The following is a 25,477-nucleotide window of genomic DNA, read 5'->3' on the forward strand; positions in this document are numbered from 1 at the left end:
TCCAGTCTAGTGCTATCTCCCCCACTTCTGAGCCAGGCAGCCAAAACCAGAGAAGGGCAATCAGCTAGTAATGCAATGAGCACCACTGTCGGAGTTGAAAACAGGCAAAAGGTAGCATTTTAAATCATTATTCCCATGTGTTTTCCAAGCTTCTGATTTAGCACTCATACTAAGTCAATAATGTGAAGAGCTACTATTTATTGTGTCTTTGACTTCAGCAATAAACAAGCATGCATTGATGTAAGAGCACAGCAAGTACAACTTTGCTGTGATTGTGAATGCTGGAAATTAATGTTGGTATATGTTTTTTTAAAAATGTTTCTACATGGGCACTAGTACAAGCTCCCAAGGAAGATTTACTAATGAGTGATTATTTCTCTCTTTAGTAATAGGTGTGATGCATGTAGGCATCCAATGATGTACAAAAGACAACACACTTCAGTGTTGCCTTCTTTGTGTATATTTAAGTAACTGCATGCATTGTACATGAAAGCAACAGCCAGCTGATTGCCCAGCAATACCAATTTTGGTGTGACAGTTTGAAAACAATTTCATATTCAATGTGCAGGTGTGAGAATTTGTTGCAGTCATGGAGCGGGGGAGGTGATTTTAAGCAGAAAAATAGTGCCCGGGGAAAATGTTAATTTCTGTTCCCTGCATGTAGCAGTCTGGATCTGGGTCACAGTGTGGCTACTTTATTTCAAGTGCTACTCTTAATAACAAGATAACACAATGCGTAATTTGCCCCTTATGTAATGTACCCAGTCAGATTTTAGGGTTGGCCACAGGGTCCTATCCTTGGATCAGGTTAGATGTTTTCATAGTATTTGACTCTCACACTGGCAATGAACAGGTTTTCAGCCCCATTCAATGGGCCCACTGTACTGCAGGAACTCATATTCAGGTGGCGCAGCACGCTTTGCGGTGGTTGTAAAGTGCAACCTGCTGTTCCACTTAGCTGGGCAGCTGCTGCACATGATTACAATGATGTGCCTGTAGCCTTCTGAACAGTCTGGGTGCAGATAAGTGGGTGCGGGAGGTGGGTGGAACATGCAGGGAGGGGGAGGAACGGGGTGGAGACTAGGGTGGGAGGGGGTGCCTGGTGAAGCCAGGAAGGAGGTGCACATCAGGTAGCACAATTTGAGGGCAGGAGGGGGTGGATCCCAGCAATGCACACTGGAATGCTACCCCATATTCACAGCTCAACACACCCTCTGCCTCTCCTCAGACTCACAGTAGTAAAATAGCCGGAGACCCATAAGTCTGAGGAGACGGAGGAGACCATTTATTTTTACTTATCCCTCTCAGGCTGCCTAGTGGCTCATGCCACCACTGCATGCAGTACATACTCCATCAGTGCAGCTGCATGGCAGAAGATGGTGGGGGCTAGGATTGGGCTCAGAATCTATTTAAGCCACTGTGAATTTTCTTCTTGAATGGAAAGAAGTATTTTAAAAAATCTAAACACACACACACACACACACACACACACACACACACATTACAGAATTTATTAGTATTAGTAATAACAATAATAAAACAGTGCCATCATTATACGTAGTCTTTTTTCAGGTTTTCGTAAACAAAACGGATCCCTGCCCTCAGGAGATTACAAAATAAATTTCAAGCATAAGTGAAAGCGGTTAGGGAAGGGAGAAGTATGGGTACTGAGAATCAAGACATGATGTGCTATGATTAATGCGATTTCATAAGATCATCCAGAACATTTAGCACTTGGGGTCAGGCAGTTAATATCCTTGCACAGTGCACCGGTTTTTCTAGTTCCTATTTGGGCTGGCAAGTATCTGTTCAGAAAAACACAGGACGATACCTAACAGGATGAAACCAGGATGGCCCTATTTGAAAGGGCCAGAGTTGTATCGTTTCGGTTCTAGAATGTTATCTGATCCTGCAGCTATAAACAAGGCAGCTCGTATTCTGTCCATAGACTTGTGCTCAGAATGTTGTGAAAGTTTCTAGCCCTGTGCATGAAAACCTGGGAAGCAAAATACTCACAGTGTTCAAAGAGCAGGGTTTACTTGGATATCATCCATCTCATCCCTTCCAAATTTGAGTGAGCTTCCATTTCAATACAAAAGGAAACTAAAGGAGGTTTCTTGACTTCTAGAGAGGAGCTAAGAAGGTCTCTCCTGTTTAGCAGCCAGTCATTCCACCCAAGGCTGCTGAAGATACTGCAGCTGGCTCCTTGGCTTGGTTTAAGTGACTTTGAAGGCCACTGGTGTAAATACAGCTTCATGGATCTTTTAAATAAATGGGAGGCAAGACTGCTTCTGAATTAAACTGCAGAGCAGTCTAGTCTGGTATCTAGTTTCCCAGTAGCCAGCTAGATGCATCTGAGAATTCCACAAGGTGGACAAGAAGGCAACAACATTTCCCTGATGTCTGGTTTTCAGAGGTATATTGCATGTGGAGGTTCCATAAATAGTATGACTAGTAGCCATACTATTATGACTAGTAGCCACTGATAGATGTACCTCCTCACGAATGTGTCCAACTTTCCTTTTAAAACCAATGGCTACTAGCCTCTGCTTCAAACCTTGGAAAGCAACAATCAGGTGAAAGTGGATAGGGTAAAGATGGATGGTTTGGCTCACCCCAAGATAAGGTTCATTACCCTGAGGCTGCTTTGGAGGCAGGTCATGGAAGAACACCACATCCCCTGTATAGAATCTGACCTAAAGGATTACAAAAGTATAGACAAAAGACCACAAAATGCTAGGAAGGATGTGAAGAGACTGGTCCATCATGCTAAATGAGGCAGGTATAGGCTGGTTAGGGTCTAGTTTGGAACCCTCATGCCATTTTAAAGGTAACAAGAGAAGGAAGCATCTCAAAGAAACCCTTCCAACAATCCTATTGGTATGAAGATTCTTCTAAAATAATAATTGAAGAGAGAAAAGAGTGCATTCCACTTATTGGCAACATTTTCAGTGGATCCCATTGTTGTAGATGCCACATATAATGATCCCCTAGTCTTAATTTTTCTGTTCTGGTTTCGGGTAAGACAGATTGAATAGGCTATCTGGCACCCATGTCGGTAAGTAGCTTATAGGGAGAAAAAACAGCTTGGCATCCCAGCCCGCTGAGTAGCGCGTGTGAGGGTGCACAGCAGTCAGGGCATGCTCCATGCAGTTGGTAACCAGAGAGAGGTTGGCATTGCAGGTGGCTTGCATTTCAGAGGCTGATTTACACACTACAACAGGGAGAGAAGGTAAGTCAAACATCAGTGAATACAAATGCCTCTGAATAAAGTGTGCATTATTTCCACCTTTGCTACCCCCACCTTCCATGTTGGGAACACTCTTTTTTCCAGGAAATAAATTCCCTGAAATGTGTGCATTCTACGCACCTGCAGATGCATTAGGCAAACACAGAATTTGGAACCCTAATTTAACTTCTTGGATACAGTGGCTGCCATTTAAAATATTATATCACTAGAAAACAAGCTTTAAGCAACAACTTTCAATGGTGAAAAGGATAGTTTGGATATGGAGAAGTCTAGATCCAGGGATATGTGAATATAGAGGGAGCTCTTGTTCACAACAGGACACATAGTGATAACCGACAGTCTCCCCCTGGGACACTGATTAGGTCCACACCTGATTTGTTTCAATGAAGTTATACCATGGGATGCTCCCAGCCCTTTGCTGGACTTGGTTTAAAAGCCTTGCCTCATCCCTTCTAGGCTCTTCACGAGAGTCATAATTTTGATGCATTATCTAAAGTGCATTTCCGGAGGGAAGGATGCACGTCTTGGTGCAGTGGTACCAATGTGTTGCCCACTGCATTCCACAGCGGAGATTTGGCCTTTGGAAGCCTCCTTGGGATAAGGAAATACTTCTTCCTTAGCCCCAGGGTAAGCCACTAGTGGCCCACTGGGTCTACTTGTACACGCACCAGTGATATTGCTAAAGCAAGTCTGCTTGGACCCAGGAAGTGGATCAAAGTTGGAAGGGGGTTAGGTTTTGGCGTGCACTACTGCCACCAAAATCACCCCCTTTCTGATCCTGATCCACTTTCCTCCCCATCCCCATTGCCACCCTGTTCCACATACCCCCTCTCCCTCCCACCCCTGTGGGTACTCACCAGCTCATCTAGAGTCTACTGGTGTGCAGAGCTGCTTGATCTTTCCTTGTGGCGGTGGCCATGCCACACACTCTGGTGTGCTGCCTTTTGCAACAGCCAGAAAGCACCTAGCACCATTGGAAAACTTGTTCCACTAGGGCACTAGGCGCCTTTAGGATTGGGCCACAAGAGTCTGCCTGATCTCTATTTTAATTTTATTCTTTTTGTCATTTTGTCTTTCAGTTTGGATGACATTATGCAGATTCAGGGCTAGGTGTATACATGAGAACCTGTTGTGTAGTACAATATTTGCTCCTGGGCAAAGCACGTACCATCCTGAGCATCTCGGTTTCCAATTTGAGTTGGAGTTAAGTTTCTGATTGGTTGCAAGGACAGGATTAAAAGTCTATGGACAAATGTCTAACAAAATTTATAAAGTGAGTGTGGGAGGATGCACATACATACGTATGGTCTTGTGCAGAATCTGTAACAACAGGAGGGGGTGGGGGCAGCCGAGCTTCAACCCTCTTGCATGACTCCTCAGTCCTTCATGTAGTAACAGAAGCACAACTGAAGGATGCCACATTATTCTGGGTGCGGAATATTTGTTTTCTGGATTTGGGTAGATACAGCCCTTTCAGTTTCTTAAGGCTGCAAACTTACTTGAGTACAAGTCCCACTGAATTCATTTATTTATTTAAAAGATTTTTATAACGCTTTTTTCAATGCTAAAAGTGGCGTTAAAAAAAATAACACCACATAATTAATAAAAACCAATTAAAGCAACATGAAATATAGAAAGAATTTCATGTAAATGTGTATAGACCTACACATGCATAGACTTACACCTGAGTGGAGGTTCATAGGCCTATTCCTATACATAAATGTGTAAATGAGGGCAATCTGTCGGGCTGCATTAGCTAGTTTATGCAGCAGCCTATACAGTATTCACTGAAACACTGCAACCATGTGGTTTCCACAAGATAGTCATTGAGCCCACTGTAAGATTTAAGAAGACAGGATGTTAGCACTCACTTCGATGCATGTACGATTCCCCATAAGCTTGCTTAGTCTCCTTTGGAAGCCGCTCCCAAATGCGATTCATCTGTTCCAGGAAGATTCTGTCACTTGTGATATTTGTTCGGAAGAAGCCAGGCTCTATTATACAGACCTTCACTCCAAAGTCGATCATCTCACGCCTAAAAACAGGAAGAATGTCACAGCACTTGGGAAACAGATGTGCTCCAAAGTGATAAGAATGAAAAATAAAAAGAACCCCTCTAGATCAGATCAAGAGACCAACTAATCGAGCATCCTGTTTTCGACAGTGAGCTCACAGTGGCTCCTGGGTGCTCGTAAGCAAGGCAGGAGCTTTGTCCCCAGAATCTGGTCCTCAGTGGTACTCCCTCTGGAACTGGAGCTTTTAGTAAGTTGTCATCGCTACTAGGCATCCACACTCTCTCAAGTAACATCTTAGTTTGATCCACAGCGCAGGGTTTAGGAGGAAGTAGCATCATCCTCCTGGTACTAGATTATTGTTATTATTCATATCTTGACCATAAAATAAAACTGCAATTATCAGCATACACCAAAGTAGGAAACCCACAAAGAACAAATACAATGGAGACACACCATCGTAAAAGCAGCATCCCAATTTAAACCAGCGGAACATAAGAACATAAGAACATAAGAACAGCCCCACTGGATCAGGCCATAGGCCCATCTAGTCCAGCTTCCTGTATCTCACAGCGGCCCACCAAATGCCCCAGGGAGCACACCAGATAACAAGAGACCTCATCCTGGTGCTCTCCCCTACATCTGGCATTCTGACTTAACCCATTCCTAAAATCAGGAGGTTGCGCATACACATCATGGCTTGTACCCCATAATGGATTTTTCCTCCAGAAACTCGTCCAATCCCCTTTTAAAGGCGTCTAGGCTAGACGCCAGCACCACATCATTAGTCATTACATAAAACTTTCTGGAATATAGCAACATTTTAAAAGGTCTGTTTAGAGGCAGACAGAGCAATGCAGGGGCTTGGCAAGTCTCCCCAAGGAGGTAGTTTCTGATACATGCCAACTGAATTTGCTAATGGTCCACCTCAGAGCACAGCTTGTGATGCTGATCTATGGGCTCGCCTAGGTATGTACATGCAGGTTCTTAAATATTGCTTTCTGTGCCTACTCCCTATGCTACGCAGGCAAAAAACCTCACAGCCCTTCCAATGATCAAAGTCAAGTCTCACCTGTGGCTGAAGAAACTGAGTCCAATTAAATGGATTACATGTTACACAATAATGAAAAGAGAGAGGAGTTGGATTTAGGATCTCACCTCTGCCATCAATTCCCACTAGGAGGCTGGAACAAGCTACCATTCCCTCCACCCCTTGCTTTTATCTGAGATGCAGGGAGGGATAACAAAACTAACATACAGTAACATTGAAAAGATTATAGAGACAAAGTCCTTTCAACACATTCTAAGTGTTGTACAAGTACTACTTACTTCAATAAACCTTTATTGGCATACTGGAAAACCACAAGCAATAACATTATAACACAGGAAATAAATGCAACTTTACGGGGTATTAGCTTCTGATCTTTGCCTTAGCAACTACCGCTAAAAATTCCGCCACCAAATTGGTGATAGAAGGGGAATAGTCACTGAGAAGAATTGGGAGAGGATCAGCAAGAGAGACAGGAAGAAAAGAAAGAAAAGGATCAAGTAAGGAGGACCTGAGATTATGATGGACAGTGCACCGAAGAAGGATGTGATCCAAAGTATCTGGTTCAACTGAACAAAACAAGCATAATCTATCTGTACGCAGGATTTTAGAAAATCTCCCTTGATGTATTGCAGATGGGAATATGTTCAGTCTCACTAACATGAAAGCCCTTCTTTTGCTCGGATTAGTAAATTGAACAAAATAATTTGCAGGGCGGCCAAGGGAGGGGGACAGTCAAAAAAAAAGGGGTGAACAGGTCGGATTTAAATTAGACAGTAGAGTTACGTATTCTTGCTCCCAGAGTTTGAGTTTAATAAGATGATGCGCTTTTTGAAGGTCCATATCAGCTAAGAGTTCAGGAGAAAGATTTAAAGAAGATAATTTAGCATGGATAAATTTAGACCAATTAGATGCAAAAGGGTCTTTTATTAAGAGAATGGAATTTGGATGAATAAGATGGAGTCTAAGCCAAAACTTAAAAGTGGAAGTCCAAGCTACAGTAGTGGGGAGATGAATACCCAATTTCAATATCATAGTGGACAACCTAATTAAATTTGGAACTCCAAGAATTCTTCTCAAAAATTTAGCAGCTGCCTTATCTATCTCCTGATTAGCTGCTTCGATCCAAACAGCTACTCCATATAATAATTGGGGGTAGACTTGTATTTGGAGGGCATGAATGGCAGCAGGGATATACTGGTTACCTTTATAAAAGTGGAACCAAGCAATCGCATTCTGAGATAACAGGGTTGATGAGATAGCAGATCTACGGTGGTACAACCACTGTTAGATTCAAAAACATGGCAAGAGTAAGTTGAGTGAAAATGGGCCAGATGAAGAAGAGGGTATAGGATCCTGGTGCACACCAGTACCACCAGATTCCAACCCTTCCTCCCCTGATATTCCCCTTTCCCGCCCATGACACATCTCTGCCACTGACTTCCAGGAGCAGCGCAGCCCAGAGTCTGTGGTGGCATGCGTTCAATGCTACAGCTGCTCTGCAGCGGTGGCTTGGGCTGGCCCAGCAGTAGCATGACCTCCATGCTGTCACTGAGCATCAGTATGACACCGAGAGGCCTCCTCAAAGTCAGGGAATGTTTGCTTCCTTACCTTGGGGCTGCAGTGCAACTGCATCAGCATTGAAAGTTGGATAGGACTGGGTTCTAGCTTTCAATTTGGAATTATTTTTGTAGATTATGACTCTTTTCTAGAGCAGCCATTCTCAACCTTTTTTTTTTTTTTTTTGGCTACAGCCCCTTAGGAGGTCTTCTCAGATTCCAGCCCCCCCCCCCCATCAAAACAAAAATACAGCACAAATAGATAAACATAAAATTTATTGTTGAACACCAGTCTGTGGCCCCTTCCAATGTGCCAGGGCTCCCCAGGGAGCCAAATGGCTCTGATTGAGAATGGCTGTTCTATTGAATCTTTTTTCCATCTTCACCGATCAGTCCAACAGATTCAAGTACATCAGAGAACCATAAACTGGATCATTTTTTTTCCATATTACTGGAGGTTTGCTTATTGGGTTAAATTAGGTAACTTCGTGTGAACCTGAATAGGACTGCTCAGAAAAAATCTCACTATCTGCAGTGAGGTTTATCTCTGGGGGATATTTTTGGGACTGCAGCCTGAAACTAACCTAGCAGGCTTTTGACTTTATGTAGAGGGCATAGTACTATTTGGTTATGCCATGTGGTCATGTGTAGTTTAATAATTACCCCACTTTTAGTCATTATCCTCACATGTTGTACATCGTGATTTTGTGTTTGTGGCTTTGTCAATTTCATTTTTATTTAGTATCTTTATATGCTCCATATTAACATGTAGTGCTAGCTCTCCTATAAATCAATAAACCATATGATGCATTTCAGTTACAATTATGGCCTTTAGTTTTTTCTGCTGGTGCAGCTTTAGCCCACTGGGATGTAAAAGGAAACCAATTTTCCCCGTCCACAAATACATTCAACATCTTCCTGCAGCTCCAAAGCTGTCATTCATATTGCCCCTTTGCAAAAGTGAACATAAGAACATAAGAACATAAGAACAGCCCCACTGGATCAGGCCATAGGCCCATCTAGTCCAGCTTCCTGTATCTCACAGCGGCCCACCAAATGCCCCAGGGAGCACACCAGATAACAAGAGACCTCATCCTGGTGCTCTCCCCTACATCTGGCATTCTGACTTAACCCATTCCTAAAATCAGGAGGTTGCGCATACACATCATGGCTTGTACCCCATAATGGATTTTTCCTCCAGAAACTCGTCCAATCCCCTTTTAAAGGCGTCTAGGCTAGACGCCAGCACCACATCCTGTGGCAAGGAGTTCCACAGACCGACCACGCGCTGAGTAAAGAAATATTTTCTTTTGTCTGTCCTAACCCGCCCAACACTCAATTTTAGTGGATGTCCCCTGGTTCTGGTATTATGTGAGAGTGTAAAGAGCATCTCCCTATCCACTCTGTCCATCCCCTGCATAATTTTGTATGTCTCAATCATGTCCCCCCTCAAGCGTCTCTTTTCTAGGCTGAAGAGGCCCAAACGCCGTAGCCTTTCCTCATAAGGAAGGTGCCCCAGCCCCGTAATCATCTTAGTCGCTCTCTTTTGCACCTTTTCCATTTCCACTATGTCTTTTTTGAGATGCGGCGACCAGAACTGGACACAATACTCCAGGTGTGGCCTTACCATAGATTTGTACAACGGCATTATAATACTAACCGTTTTGTTCTCAATACCCTTCCTAATGATCCCAAGCATAGAATTGGCCTTCTTCACTGCTGCCGCACATTGGGTCGACACTTTCATCGACCTGTCCACCACCACCCCAAGATCTCTCTCCTGATCTGTCACAGACAGCTCAGAACCCATCAGCCTATATCTAAAGTTTTGATTTTTTGCCCCAATGTGCATGACTTTACACTTACTGACATTGAAGCGCATCTGCCATTTTGCTGCCCATTCTGCCAGTCTGGAGAGATCCTTCTGGAGCTCCTCACAATCACTTCTGGTCTTTACCACTCGGAAAAGTTTGGTGTCATCTGCAAACTTAGCCACTTCACTGCTCAACCCTGTCTCCAGGTCATTTATGAAGAGGTTGAAAAGCACCGGTCCCAGGACAGATCCTTGGGGCACACCGCTTTTCACCTCTCTCCATTGTGAAAATTGCCCATTGACACCCACTCTCTGCTTCCTGGCCTCCAACCAGTTCTCAATCCAGGAGAGGACCTGCCCTCTAATTCCCTGACTGTGGAGTTTTTTTCAGTAGCCTTTGGTGAGGGACCGTGTCAAACGCCTTCTGAAAGTCCAGATATATAATGTCCACGGGTTCTCCCGCATCCACATGCCTGTTGACCTTTTCAAAGAATTCTATAAGGTTTGTGAGGCAAGACTTACCCTTACAGAAGCCATGCTGACTCTCCCTCAGCAAGGCCTGTTTGTCTATGTGTTTTGAGATCCTATCTTTGATGAGGCATTCCACCATCTTACCCGGTATGGATGTTAGGCTGACCGGCCTATAGTTTTCCGGGTCCCCCCTCTTTCCCTTTTTAAAAATAGGCGTGACATTTGCTATCCTCCAATCTTCTGGTACCGTGGCCGTTTTGAGGGACAAGTTGCATACCTTAGTCAAGAGATCTGCAACTTCATTCTTCAATTCCTTAATAACCCTTGGGTGTATGCCATCAGGGCCCGGTGACTTATTGATCTTTAATTTATCAATGAGGTCTGAAACATCTTCTCTTTTAACCTCTATCTGACTTAACTCCTCGGTTAGGAGGGGCCGTTCGGGCAGCGGTATCTGCCCGAGGTCTTCTGCCGTGAAGACAGATGCAAAGAACTCATTTAATTTCTCTGCCATCTCTAAGTCTCCTTTTATCTCCCCTTTCCCTCCCTGCAGGAGTCCCTCCTGCTATTTCTCAGGCCCAAATTAAATGCAGTGCTGGATGGATAAGAAAGCCTATCTGGACAGCACTGCATGCAAGTCTCTTATCTAAATTAGACGCTATGTGTAACATGGTATAGTGCCAGCATGGCACCCACATGGGCTACAGATCCTAAGAATGCTTAGGCTGCATGTGCAGACCGAGTGACTTGGTTTGAGTGAGATGCCAGCTATATGCAACATTATATAAACATGTTTTTTTCTTACTTGGTATCAAGAATTAAATCAGATTTTACTTTCTCTGCCCCACCTCTTTCCCAAGCTCTCAGAGCACACCAGAGGATTTGAGGCAGAAGAGGGAGCTGATGCCATGCATAAACAGAGATTATGGGTGCAATCCTAATCCACTTTTTGTTAGCTCTGGGTTCTGAGTGAAACAGAAACACAGCTAACGAATTGGTCCAGGAGCAGGTGCAGGCTGCTGAGTTAGCAAAATCAACAAGCACCTGTGACAGACACACCCTGGGTGTAACCAAGCCTGCACTGATTGGCTGATCTAACTACTTAAGGGTTAGTATGCTGAACCTCCAGTGCAGTAGTAGGGGTGTAGTTGGAGATAACTGAGAAACTGCTGCCAGTGACTGTGGAGGCTGGATATTTGTATGTATATGTGTGATTACTGACTGTGGACTGGACCTTGACTTTGTATTGTGGGAAACTGATTGGGATTTGTTATCATTGGACTGACTGATCTTCGTGCTGACTGGGACTGTTTATTGACTACTCTGCTTGTGATATCCCTTGCTCAAAATATAACTGCTGCTTGAAAGTACTCTGCTGTATATGCTGTTTCTTGCAACCTGCTCACATTGGGACAAAACAGGGATCCTACAACATCTAATGTTAACACTTTTCAGTTCCAACTGAATCGGATCAATTCAGCTCTGAGGTAAAGGAGCATCACCTGGGCTACACAGGTCTACTCAGGAGCAGGGGTCTCCTTGGGAGCAGGGGAGCAAAGAGTCCTTCCTGGACACAGCCCCCAGGCAGGAGGAGGTCACCCTGGGAGTAGGACACAGGTTGATCACATGGCTGGAAGGGGTGGAGCCCTGGGGCCGGCTGCTGAGTTCATAAGGAGCCCAGCAGGCAGTGTTTGTTCCTCCCTGGGCTCCTACCTGGGGATAGGAGCTGGGGGAAGGTTTGCCAGCCCCACACTCTTGCTGAGGCCTGCCTCTGGCTTGGAAGAGGCTCCCAGAGCCCTTTTAGAGAATGGCGTGCTCTACTCATCTGGGACAATCTGCCCCAGGAAAGGCGTAAGGGTTGTTTCCACTCCAGTGCCTGTGAAGTGGACCAAACCTGGATCTCTGTAAATGGATATGGCACTAGCTCCTGTGACTTAACATAAACCAAACATTCCCTTACTTTGAGGAGGCCTCTGTGAGTGCCACCCAACTGCAGGATGTGGCACAGGGCTCATTGGAACAGCTATGCCAGTGCTAGAAAGTTGGTTAGGGTTTGGGCCTAACTAGTCAGCCAAGTCAATTGTGACCATTGACCCTGTTTTATGCACAAGCATGGTGGTATATAAATAGTAAATATAACCTAAGCCAGACTTGAAGCACCTGGGTTGCATGTAAGGAGAAGCTTTAAGGAGAAGCTAATTAACAAGAACTGGGGCATGTACTCTTCTTCAGAATAAATCAGAAGAGCAGCAGTGTTGAGCCAACAATCTGTCTCTTCAGATTGTAACTGATAAAAAGCAAACTTTGTGCTTCAAAACAAAAGAAGTTTAACTTTAAAGAAGATGTAGGAACTCTGTGAACCTCTTCCTGTATGAAAGCATTTACTGGGAGCGTGCTAATGGGAACTGACATGTAGGCTGCATTTTCCTTGCCCAATCTGTTGTCAAGAAATAGATATAGCTTAATATTATCTTTTAGATAGGTCAGATATCTCCATGTAATTGACACAACAGCCCTGCCAGAGTAGAAGTCTGCCCACTGATACATGAATCATGGATGACAGAACAATGCCCAAAACGCCATGCTGATGCAGCTCAGAAGTCAGTGCTGAGAGATGTGGAAAGGATGTGGGTGGGACAAGGGGGAGTCAGCACATACTATATCCCAAGCCCACTTCGTTGATGAACGTGCCCCAAACAACAGATAAACGATGCCAATTACTGCACTTAATCCCTGTGATTAAGCTCACAAGGAACAACAGTGAAGAGGAAAAAAAACTCAGGAAATCTCATCTCTCCCAACCCCTGCCTTGCCCCTCCCCAGGATGAAACATAGGATACAGTCTATACAGATTGGCAGCCAATCACAGCAGACCATTCCGAGCAGTAAAGGAGGCTATAGCTCAGGTAAGAAAATTTGTGTCATGGAACTATACCTCTCTGGACTTTCAAAGGGAATCTTTGATGATTGGAACCCTGGTGAAAGGGCACTTGATGCACCAAGGAGCACTTTGCACAAACAACCTCTTGGCATGAGTTAACACTGGCCTTCTCAGAATTATTATTGCAGGTTTCTACCCCAGAAGAGCTCTACACACAAACACCCACCAGGAACCTCCACCTCACTACAACCAAGCAAGAGAGGAGAGGCAATCTCAAACTGGCCCACAAGGATGCTGCACCTCTGTCTCGTGTGCCTATTCCCTACTCCAGGAAGATCCAATGTGTCTTTGCTACTCTATTGCTTAACCATCCTTTCCTTTTGCAGCAGCTAACAGTCTGCTTTTGCTTGGTGAATACCACAGATTGTAACCATTGCTACTGCTGCCAAATGTAATCTGAATCCTATGCTCTGTGGTAGGACTGGGTGGGGGATTGTGATGATAGGAGTTGCTTTTCCATTCCTTGTTGTTCTTTATGGGGTTACTTGCACCAGCTCTGTCATTGGTGTATGGTTTTTCTGGTGGCAGAGGGCCCAATTCTATCCAATTTTTCAGTGCTGGTGCAGCTGAGGTAATGGGGCATGTGCTGCATCCTACAGTGTCATAGGCAGTCACAGAGGTGTTTCCTTACTTTGGGGATGCATTGTGGCTGCACTGGTGTTGGAAAGTTGGATAGGATTGGGCCCAGAGGCATGTCCATTTTCTGAAAGGGGATTAAGATATATGGCATATGTCACTTGTCCTTGTCCCTCTTACATCAAGCCCCAATCTCCCCCCCCCCCTTTCAGCCTCTCTACTGGTAGAGATGTGCTGGCATCTGAGTGGCATCAGAGTTATGTTGGCACACTGTTTTTCCAGTGTTGCATCTGTATTTGTTTCACAGCTGTCAGAGGGTGAACTGGCAAGACTGTCCTTGTACCAGCATACATGGAGATACACTGGCGCCATTTTGAGGATAGCATTGGGCTGTAAATTAACATGGTAGAACTCTGGGCTGTTCAATTTCTGACTGCAGTTTTGGGGGTCATGTCTGAATCCTCTCTCAGCCAAAAAAACGATATGATAGTTTTGATATGATATGATAAAAACTGATATGATAGTATCAGGCACTATCATAAGAGAAAGGACTGCACTGAACTTCCCTGCCACTGTGCTCGTGTATACATATAAAAACGAATGTACAGCAGGAGAGCTGCTGTACTCAGAAGGCTTGCTGCCTTGAGAACCGGCAGGAGAGACCCTGCAGCCCCACATGCAAGCCACCCATTAGTTACCTTCCCGTTAGTGCTGGAGGTCAGTAGTAGTTTGGCAAGCTGCTAGAGTGGGCTAGGGTTTGAGCCACAGGAACTAATTAGCTTATAGTGGGCGTAAGTTCTCTAGATAAAGCTTGGAATGGAATTTGGCTAAACACTTTTCCCTGAGTTCCAATTGGAGGAGAGCTAGGGAAGGGCACTGGCTTGAGAGTTGTGTGGTGCAATCTAGCTTCCTTCACAGGAGGCATTTTCTCTTGACTATAGTTGCTGTAATAACAGCTGAGAGTCCCTCAATTTAAGTTGGTATAGCAATTGAGTATTTAAATGTCACCTGAGAGATGGTACCTCACACTATTGTCCCCATCACAGGAGGTGGAGCTTGTCTGTTCCAGTCCCTCTCCTATCTCATGTATGACACTCAGCTATTGGCTAGGGAGGTGCATGAACTCATTGTGAGGCACGTGGTGGACAACTGGGATGAGTTCTTCCTCATGTCCCATGACAGTGAGTGTCACATGTCCTGACCGTTGACTTATGGTGGTTTATGTGAGTTAGGCAGCTGGGCAACTGTTCCAAGTTAGGCCCAAATCCTAACCAACTTCCCAGTGCTGGCATAGCTGTGCCAATGAGACATGTGCTACATCCTGCAGTTGGGTGGCACTCATGGAGGCCTCCTCAAAGTAAGGGAATGTTTGTTCCCTTACCTCAGAGTTTCATTGCCCTAATGTCGGTGCTGGAAAGTGGGTTGGGATTGCACCCTTAGTCTTCAAGGTCTACCACAATAGGAGCTTCACGAGAGCCTCAGTGCAAAGGTCATCCCATGAATCAAAATGAATTTAAAGTAGTGGAATACCTTAGAGAAGCATGGATATCATGCTAGTTTACTATACAAGATCTTTTTTCTCCCCTGAAGAAATATTCTGAAACATAACCCCACACCTGCTGTCTGAAGTGGTACAAAATTCTGCCTTATCACAGGTCTCCCAGAGAGTGGCCTTTTAAATTCTACACGTCATCATAGGACATAAATAGCAGATGCTCAGGCAAATATGGACATCATTCACCCAAGTGTTGCATTAGTACCAGTGGCATTAGCAGTTCTTCTTCTCCCCACCACTACAGCCCATACATGGACAAGCCATAGCAGCTGCTATTCCTTCTGCTGCCAGGTGTGCACTCACCTGCAAGAGCAGGTAGATGAGCGGGCAGGGGCAGTGATGGCTACTTGTCTACCCAGCTGTGAATGACATCTGCTCCTACCCACTTTCACTGCTCAGTTGGCCATTCTGGGGGACGGGACACAAATAATTGGGAAAGGAGAAAAGAGCCACAACTACTGCCCAAAAAAGGGACAATGAGCAGTGGCTGCTACCCCTGCTGCCATTTGCTTGTTTGTCCACCATCCAGGCTGAGTGGGGAAGGCAGCTGCTTCTCACAAGATGGAGGGCAGGCAATCAGTTGTACCCCATCAATGAGCAACAAGGTTGGCTCAAAGCAGTTGCCAACACCTGCCCACTTCATCACCTTGCCACGGTCACCTTGCCAAAGCTGCTCCCAAACTTGGAGCTCATCTTCTTCTCTAGTACCACAACAGAATGTAATGGGGAGGGGGCATTCACCATTTTGCAGAGGCATCCTACCCTCTAAGAAATCTTCTCCTTTGGCTGAAAGGGGATTGCACCCAATACTATGAGAAAAAAAGAATTATACAGCAATTACCTGAGGCTGTCAGAGAAAGCCTCGACCCCATATTTTGAAGGGCAGTAGCCACCTCCGAAGTAGGAGATCCGCCCCATTATGCTGGACACGTTGGCGATCCTTCCCTTGGCTTTCCTCACCAGCGGCAGCATGTGTACTGTGACCTCAAACACCCCAACAAGGTTGATGTCCAAAATCTTCTTGAAGTCCTCCTTGGTCAGCCACTCATTGGGTGCCGATGGAAATGAAATACCTGCATTGTTCACCAATCCCCAGAGTCCTGAAGGAAGAAGATTGGGGAAAGACTGGTAATGTGATAGACTAAAGTTCTCTCTCTGCAGACACACCTCTTGAGTGCCCCGTCTGTCCAGACCGGCTAAAGCCCAGCTTGAGCAACACAGCACCAAGGTGTACACACCAGAGACTGTCTGAGATATTTTGGAGCCTGACGTAGAAAATTTAAATGGTACCTCACATTGTGATAAAAAGTATAATATAATAAACTACAGAACTGACCCATTTGCTTCACCTAAATGGAGCCCAAACATTTACTATCTCACCCTGCCTAATGGTATAGCAGGCTCTGTTACTTATTGGTACTTTGCAAAAGTAATGAAAAAGGGATACAACTTTGACAAACTGCCACATGACAGAAGTTTATAATATTTGGCAAAGGACAGACAAAGTGAACTAAAAGAATTCTTTCCTCCCTCTCTCACAATACCATAACTTGGGAAATTCATTGGCAAGAAATTCCAAACAGTCTGTACTTCACACAACACACGTTTATTGTATGCACTGCCAGAAGACATGATGATGATCACTGGCCTAGAGCAGGAGTGTCAAACATAAAAACCACAGACAATCAGGCCTGCAGAGGCTCCCTATTTGAGAAGTGTGATAATTGGGCTCTCTCGATTATTATTATCTGCTCTCAGCTATAAAGTTGTAAAAGGAACTTGAAAGAAGCTTATGTCTTTCAAAGACAAAATTCTTGAATACTGGAGAGAAGCCAGGCAAAGTGTGCTGATCACTAACAGAAGTGATGCAGGGGTGCATGCGCCATTCAGAAAGAGGTGTGCTTCTATTTGCCTCATTTCCAAAAGAATATAGTGGGAAAAGGTACAAAGAGCCCTGTACCTTGCACAGAGGTGCAAAAAAGGGCTACCAAAACGATCAGGGGCTTTTTAGCTTAAGGAAAAAAGGGGCAGGGAGAAAGTTTATGAAATTAGACATGGTTTGGACTGGGAAGCAGAAAGAACCTCAAAAAGTCATAATATAGTAATAGCTTTATTAATACCACGCAGAAAGAAACAAAATCTTAAGGAAGTTTAATAAAGATAAGGTCCCACTTCCAGCTTCAATCCTTGGCATGCCCAGGTAGGACTGGCATTTCTGCTAACAGATCCTGATAAAGAGCCCAGTGTCTTATCCTCACAGGAGCAGTGGGTGCTAAACGTCCACTGCTGCAACCTGTGTGGGATACAAGCAGGCCAAAGGGCTCCTCGGGGGAAGGGGACATTTTTCCCTTACCATGAGTAAATCCCCAGCCTTCTCAAATGGGTTTCTCAGAACTGTGCCTGTTTAGTTGATGTGGACTCAACATGCCCCATGTTGGGCTTCCAAGCCCAGGAAGTAGTATAGGAATCAAAGGAGGAAGCCTCCACCAGTTCTGTCCCCCCTCCCGGGCCATCCCTCCCCCCTGTTCTGCCCTCTCTGCCAGAGAACACCTCCTCCATTCCCTCCCCCCACTCTCCACCCCACACCACTTACCTCCTCATCACCAGTGGCTGGGGCTCCTGAAACAGCGTCAATTGGGCAAGCCTCCCCACTAGTGCCGCTTACTTGCTGGGTAATGCAAATGTGCCTTATGGCACATTTGCAACACCCACCGATGGTACTGGGGCTGCAGTGCCAGCAGTAAGGCAGTACAGGAGCAGGCTGTTTGAGTCTAAGGCTGGAATCCTAGACACACTTTAATAGGAGTATGTCTCATTGAACACAGTGGAACTTACTCTTGAGTAGATATGCATAGGCTTGTAAATCTGTGTTGTCAGAGGGTCTATCATCATTTTAGCAGAATACCTAGCACTACCTAGATGGAGGATATTTTTTGTCAGTTTGGAATAGTGGAGCCAAATGGTCATGAAACACTGTATGCTGTGTATGACAATTCTAAGTAAGCACGCCACCTGACTGCTGTAGTTGGGATGCATGAGCAGCACCTCTTTCATTACCTAGAGATCAGACTGGCTAGTGCCTGTTTTAAGATGACAGTGGCTATATCCTCCTCAGGTCATTAACTGCTCCGCACAGTAGGCAAAATATTAGCAGGAACACTGCTTGGCAGAAGCTGTGTGGCTGAAAGGGCAGCCCATGTGATAACTGGCTCTCCCATATCTCAAAGACATGATCTAGATTTGCATCATTTCTCTTCTGTCATTTGCAACTAATGAGTTCCTACTTGAGAAATAAGTGCTTATCACTTTTGGTCTCAGTATGCACTGTAAATGCTAACTTTGGCCCACTGTACGAAATGAGTTTGACACCCCTGGCCTAGATGGTTTTAAAAGTATTAATGTATTTGTTAGTCAGGGTGGTTATGTAGCACCTCCATGTTCAGAGGCAATATACCTCTAAAAACGAGTTGTTGGGGAAAGGCAACAGCAGGAAAGGACTGCTGACGTCATGCCCTGCTTGTAGGCTTCCCAAGGGCATCTGGTTGGCCACTGTGGAAAACAGAATGCTAGCCTTTTGGTCTGATTCAGTAGGGTGTCTTTTTATGTTTGAATATAAAGAACCTGCAAGGCATAGTGAAAATGACTTTGGTCTGACATTGGTTTGACATTTGGTTTGACATTTTGACTTGGGTCCAACTCTTTTTTCAGGCATGAAGCTTACCAGGTGACTGTCTCACAGGACTGTTGTGAGGACAAAGTTTAGATAACCCTCACGTACATCACCCTAAGCTTCTTGAGCAGTGGGTGGGACAAAATGATATATGGTACTTCACTGCAGAAATGATGCAGGGTGAAGAGCACATTGAAGTTGAGACCCTCTGCACTTCACCTCACCTTTTTCTCCTACATGGCCTTTCACCCATTCCGCTGCTTTGACCAGACTTTCAGTGCTGGTGACATCCACAAGTGTGGTTTGCAGCCGTTCCGAAGTAGCTTCTTTCAGCTTCTCTGCCCCCTGCTGTGTAAGACAACCTGCCAGGACGCGAAGGCCCTTTGCATCCAGCTGTTTGGCCAGCAGGTTGCCAAACCCAGAATCACAGCCAGTTATGAAGACGTATTTTTCTGTCAGGTTCTTCAAGATCTGTTTGTCACGGTGCCATCGGTGTAAGAAGTAGAGACCCAGCAAGGCTGCCAAGTAGAGCCACATGGTCAAGGATTGCTAATCCTGCAAAATAAAAAAGATGTTGCTTGACATGCTTCTCTCCATATTTTGTGCAGGAACAGTTCCCACCACAGAAGTAGCCAGTTGGCTGGACAGAAAGCAGTTCCTGAAGAATTCAGAAACCCATTCAAAAGATGAAAGGCAAAGGTAAGAGTGAATGGATGGGAACGTAACTTCGATCACTGTAATGAGCTCTGCCTGTAATGAGCTGGGGACAGAGACTTACCGTACTTGCTTGAAATCACTTGTAAATAATGAAGCCCTGACTCCAAGGAGGGACAGAGACTGCCTGCTTGTTTGCTCCTTGTGCAACTGCCTGTCTCTCTCCTGCAGAGTAAACTTGGAAGCTTTCCAAACTTCAGCCCTGTTCCAAATTGATTTTGCCTGAACCAATCAGCCCTTAGGGCAGGGCTTTTCAAACTGGGGCGCTGCGACGCCCCAGCCTGTGGGCCCTGACGTCTGCCCCCTTAAGGTGCAGGGGCAGCCTGGAAGCAGGGAGGAGGCAGCGGCGCGATCCCCAGGACTGCGCCGCTCAGGGGGCTGCAGGGGTTTGGGTGCACTTACCCAAGCCTCCTGCAGCCTCCCCAGGGTGCGGAGAGCCCGGTGCGAAACTTTGTTAGGGCTCCCCGCAGCAGTGAAAGTGGAGCGATTGCGCTCCACTTCCGCTTTAGTGGAGGCGGGGCGCAATTGCTCCGCTTTTACATTCACTGCTGTGGGGAGCTCTAACAAAGGTTTGCACCAGGCTCCCTGCAACCTGGGGAGGCTGCAGGAGGCTTAGGTAAGTGCTCCCAAGCCCCTGCAGCCCCCTGAGCAGTGCAATCCTGGGGATCGTGCCACTGCCTTCCACCCACTCCTGCTGTCTCCCCCCCCCCCCCCCCGGCCAGCACTTACAGTGGCTCAAACTCTCCTGGAGAGTTTGAAAACCACTGCCTTAGGGGCTTGAGCAATTTGGCTAACAGTGGGAGTAATTCCAGCCCTTTAAAGGTGTTATCCAGCAGCAGGAGATGGAGGGAAGAGTAGAGAAGGAAGGAGAGTAGGAGGCCATCTCCTGGATCCCAGAGAAGGGTAAGAATCCCCTGCAGGAGACTGAGCCAGAGTGGGGGGTCCATTCCAAAGAGCTGCCAAAACGGCTTTGCCTCTCTGTCTGGGAAACTACTTTCTGTTTTCATCCCAAACACTTTTCTGCAAGTTAAATAGTGTTTATCACAACAAATGTTTCTCATACCTTTCCTTCTCACTCTCCCTCAACTGTGGTTGCACAGGTCAGACTAGGGTACAAATTCAAAATGTAGAGCCATAATGCCAGTTTACATACTACAGGCAGGGCCAACCCATCCCTGGGTTGACTGAAACTCAGGCAGCATCTCAGGCGGCAGATTGGCACCCCTCCATCTGCCCGCTTGCTTCCATTGCTCTCCCCAGTTCTTGGATTAAAAAAGAGGGGAGGGATAGAGAGGAAAGTGGTGGCAAAACACACGCCCTGAACATGTCTGTGTACATTCCTGTGTATCCTAGAGCACATATGTTTACTGGGATCTTGACTCTAAAGGCATGGCACACTAACACTGGCATTCTGCAGGGTTAAAACAGACTTAGAAATTAAAAAAAAAGATATTGAGCTTATAAGAATATAGTTGTTACAAAAATATAAACATAACAATGAGAAAGGGATTAACAAAACTCATAAGCCACCATCACAATCACACAAAATAAAGCATGACCTTCTTCTAGCAAGGATCTAACACAATAGACAGCTCCCTCTGCTTTAAAAAAAACAACATCCAAGTAGTAGAGGTTCTGAGCCAAAGGAAAAGAAAGTTACTGACACTCAGCCAGGGAAGGAGGGGAAGGAAGCCCTTTTCTAATTGGAGTGGTGTGTGTTCCGATAGCCAAAGTAACTCTACGAGGAAAACAAAAAGGAGGAGATAGATCCAGAGGAAAAAGAGAAAACAACACAGTTTGAAACCAGACCTTTACCACCAAGTACACCGTCCTCACTCAAAGTTGTCAATAGGTTCTTGTAAACTGCAACTTTCAGTGAAGTGACTTATAATGAAACCGGTTTTACTGTAAGCTAATTGATATACAAAAACAATAATTAAGTTCCTACAGCATATTTCCGGTTGCAAAAAAAATCACCAAACTTCTAAATAAAGAACAAAAATGTTTCTAATGTCACACTGAAATAAATGTGAGCTTTCTTGGCCAGAGAAAACCCACACAGACATGGGGAGAAGAAGCAAATTCCACACGGACAGTGGCTCTTGCCAGGAATTGATTTTTGTTTTTCTCAACAACTTTATAATGAAAAGACTTAAAATGAAACGACTTTAAGTGAGGACTTGCTGTATGTAAAGTTGTGATTGCTCAAAAGCAGGGATGTCAAACTCATTTCGTACAGAGGGCCGAAGTTAGCATTCGTGGTGCCCATTTAACAAGGCCAGAAGTGACATCGTTAAGCAGAAAGTGATATCATTAAGCAGATGATGGTCATAGATAAGCACATTGGTCACATTTAGAAACTCGTCAGCTGCAAGTGACAGAAGAGAAAATGTGCAAATCTTGTTCATATTTTCAAGATATGAGAGAGCCCAATTATCAAGCTGGGAGAGCCCAATTATAACAGGGGCCGAATAAACTGCTTCCAGGGGTTGCATTTGGCCCACGGGCCTTATGTTTGACAACGCTGCTCAAGAGGTTGCGGCTCCTATCAATGCCTACATGGCGATTGCTACAATTGGGGTGTGCACAGAAAACAGTAAGATTCCAGGGGAAGAGAAAAAAGGATAGCAAGAGGTGGGGGGAAAGGGTGTTACTAAACAAACTCAGAACACAGTCACTGATGTGTGAAGAGAAGGAAGACCTACTGGAGCCTTTCCATTTTACCCAGAAAAGTGAGAACAAAATTTGGATTTTTGTGCGAAATAATTGCATGTTTCTTCCATATAGGGAAAAGTAGAAGGGGCATTCTGAATTGTCATACTTTTTGCTTACTCAGCACTCCTACTGATTCCCCTTAGCTTTAGCAATTCCCAAAGAAGGAAGCAGACCTGGGAATTATATATTGGGCTGGTAATAGTGGTTCAGAGTTCAATAAGATAATTATTAACAAGATATTATTTTGCAACTCTCCTGAAACCAAGATAAGAGCCATAGGGGGCAAGGTGCATACAAGAGCATAGAGTTCCCTTGGAAGAGGGCAGCCATGTGAAACACACACTTTTTTCCATGGCAAGGGTCCATGTGGGTTTATCCACCAGCTGGAAGGAGCCCTTACACCGGGGAGGGACTGCAACAAGAGGAGCCTTAACAGCACTCAGGCAAAGCAAGGTGTGGGTAGTTAATTGCACAAAAATGCAGCCTGGAAGCCAGGAAAGGCAAGTTTGAGCCCAGCCAAAGGACTTGCCCTAACCAGCAAGGCAGCCACCTTTTGCAGGACTGGCCAGAAACACCCAAGGCAGGGATAACAAAAAGAGGGGAAGGCAGGTCTAGAACCGAAATCAGCCTCTGCAAAAAGCTGTTCTCTTAATTACCCAGCACAGCAAGGTAGTTCTCAAAGTACCTCATCCAGCATGTGACAACTTGCATCACCTCAAACAGGGAGGCTGTAGCACATGGATCTATCAGAGGGAGCAAAGCATGGGCCGATCGCTGGGCTGGCATATGACACCTTGGGCTGGCATTGCTGGGCTGGCATTTGGTGCCTTTCCAAGAATAGCAATGTGTGGAATGCACAGAAAGCATCTTAGACCCGTACCACAAGAATGAGGACTTTTAAAACCGATTAATGACCATGGATGAATGCTGTGTATACCTACTGTATATGACCAGAAATGAGTAAAACGTGGAAACATGCCTTGTCACCCACCCCCAAAAAGGGTAAGGTGGAGCAGTCAACCAACAAGGTAATGTTGTCCATATTTTGAGACAACAAAGACATAATATTGACAAGTTACTTTAAAAGGGTTGACAACAACCAGGGCAACCTACAGGAATTTACTACAAATGTAATGGGATATTATAAATGAAAATACGTGGTCTGCTGTCCAAAAGTGTGTTGCTGCTAGCTGACAATGCATCTGCACATCCAGTTGCAAGAACAGTCATTTTCATGTTCAATTATGGCTATGAACCCCTGCCCCATCCCCCATATTCTTCTGACCTGGCACTTTCACACTTCTTCCTGTTTCCAAACAAATATGAAGAAATGTTTATAGGGAAAAAGTTTCCACAATGATGAGGAGGTCATTGATGAAGAGAACTGGTTTGCCTCCAAATCAGCAACTTCCATGACAATGGTATTAAAGAACATTTCCATAGATGTGAGAAGTATGTGGCCCCAGGAAGTAGATATGTAGAGAAAGAAGAGTCAGTGGACCAAATTTCAGATCCTTAGCATATCCAGATCATGGTGAGGGTAAGAATGTTTTGGTCTCCCCTCACAGAAGGAGTAGCGGAACAACTTCACCAAGGCCACACAGCGAGTTCATGGTCAGGGATGATTTGAACTCCTGCTAACTGTTCAATGGTAAACAACACATTCTGATTTAGATCTGTGATTAGAATGCCCAATTTTCCTTTGTGCCAAAACAAGGGAGGTGGTTATTTGGATCGGGTCCATGGTACAGGTGAATCAAACCTGTCCAGATCCAAATTGCCCTGCACTCTCAGGGAGGGGGAGATGACACTGTTACCCTAAACTTTTTTTTCCTGTTGTAGCTAATAGTGGGGAGAGGGAGGCGATTTAAGAGCCAAATCCTATCCAATGTTCCACTGCTGGTGCAGCAGTGCCAACAGGGCATGCGCTGCATCCTGAAGTAGGGGGGCAGTTACTGAGGCTTCCTCCAAGTAAGGGAATGTTTGTTCCTTTACCTCAGGGCTGCATTGCAGCTGCACTGGCATTGGAAAGTTGGATAGGGTTGGGCCCTAAGGGCCCAATTCTATCCATCTTTCCAGCACCGGTGCAGGCACAATGCAGCCCTGAGATAAGGGAACAAATGTTCCCCTACCTTGAGGAGGCCTCTGTGACTGCCCCACCACCACAGGATGCAGTGCACGCCCCAATGGCACTGCTGCACTGGCACTGGAAAATTGGACAGGATTTGGCCCTAAGTCAGGAATGAACCTGGAGGAAAGGTTTTTGTCCCTCGGTCCAGAATGCCTCCTTCAGTCTATTAGGAGTTCCAATCACGGTGCTCCAGCAAAAGATATACAGTACTTTGGCTCAGATGCCTGGTTGCATTCTTGGCCAGAATGCCCCTCAGTGGACATGCCAATCTTCCAGCACAATCCGGGTGACCAGATGTCATAACAGCAAAAGAAGACAAGGCACCCCAAAATGTAGGACATCCAAGAAAAATGTAGGGCATGACAAAATAAAAGCTACAAACTGTTGTTGGCAACCTTCAGTCTTGAAAGACTATGGTATCGTGCTCTGAAAGGTGGTTCTGGAACAGCGTCTAGTGTGGCTGAAAAGGCTACAAACTGATATATTATTTCATGTGGTTAATATAAACACTATACTACTTATTATTAAACTTAAAACTAGATTGCATATAATTTATTGATTCCAAGAAGGCTATGAGCTGCTGGCAGGGGCCTGTTCACAGGGGAAAAGAGGACATTTAAGGTCTTTTCCAGGACATGAGGCTAAAAAAAGAGGATGTGTCCTGGAAAAGGAGGACATCTAGTCACCCTGAGCATAATCCTATGCACGTCTACTCAGAAGTAAGCCCCACTGAATGTGCATGTCAGTAAGCCCCAGGTAAATGTGCATAGGATCGCAGCCTATACACAATCTGAAGATAGAAAATGATCTTCCCTCTCCCAGCACCTTTTCCAAAACTTCCCACAACATCCCCTTCCACTTCCCCGAGCAGTGAGGCTTTCTTTCCCCCCCAAAGAGTTACAGCAGACCACACACTGTGAAAGCGCAAGGGGTACCTCCAAGGCTTGCCTTGTAGCAGAGAAAACAGCCTCCGCACGTCCCCGACCTATGCGTCGCTCTCCAGCAGGAGCGTGGAGATCAGG

At 45.3% G+C, this 25,477-nt stretch overlaps 1 protein-coding gene across 1 annotated transcript; it reads right to left on the reverse strand.

The window, feature by feature from the left end:
• Positions 1-1,495: 1,495 nt before the first annotated feature.
• Positions 1,496-25,477, reverse strand: LOC136639450 (retinol dehydrogenase 16-like). Its single transcript, XM_066613643.1, has 5 exons — positions 25,391-25,477; positions 19,120-19,450; positions 16,067-16,325; positions 5,122-5,285; positions 1,496-3,214 (listed from the first exon to the last, which is right to left on the reverse strand). The coding sequence occupies exons 2-5, from the start codon at positions 19,430-19,432 to the stop codon at positions 2,997-2,999; spliced, it is 954 nt and encodes a 317-aa protein (XP_066469740.1). The 5' UTR covers positions 19,433-19,450; positions 25,391-25,477; the 3' UTR covers positions 1,496-2,996.

This window comes from Tiliqua scincoides, chromosome 2 (assembly GCF_035046505.1).
Source record: "Tiliqua scincoides isolate rTilSci1 chromosome 2, rTilSci1.hap2, whole genome shotgun sequence".
NCBI classification, from domain to species: domain Eukaryota; kingdom Metazoa; phylum Chordata; class Lepidosauria; order Squamata; family Scincidae; genus Tiliqua; species Tiliqua scincoides.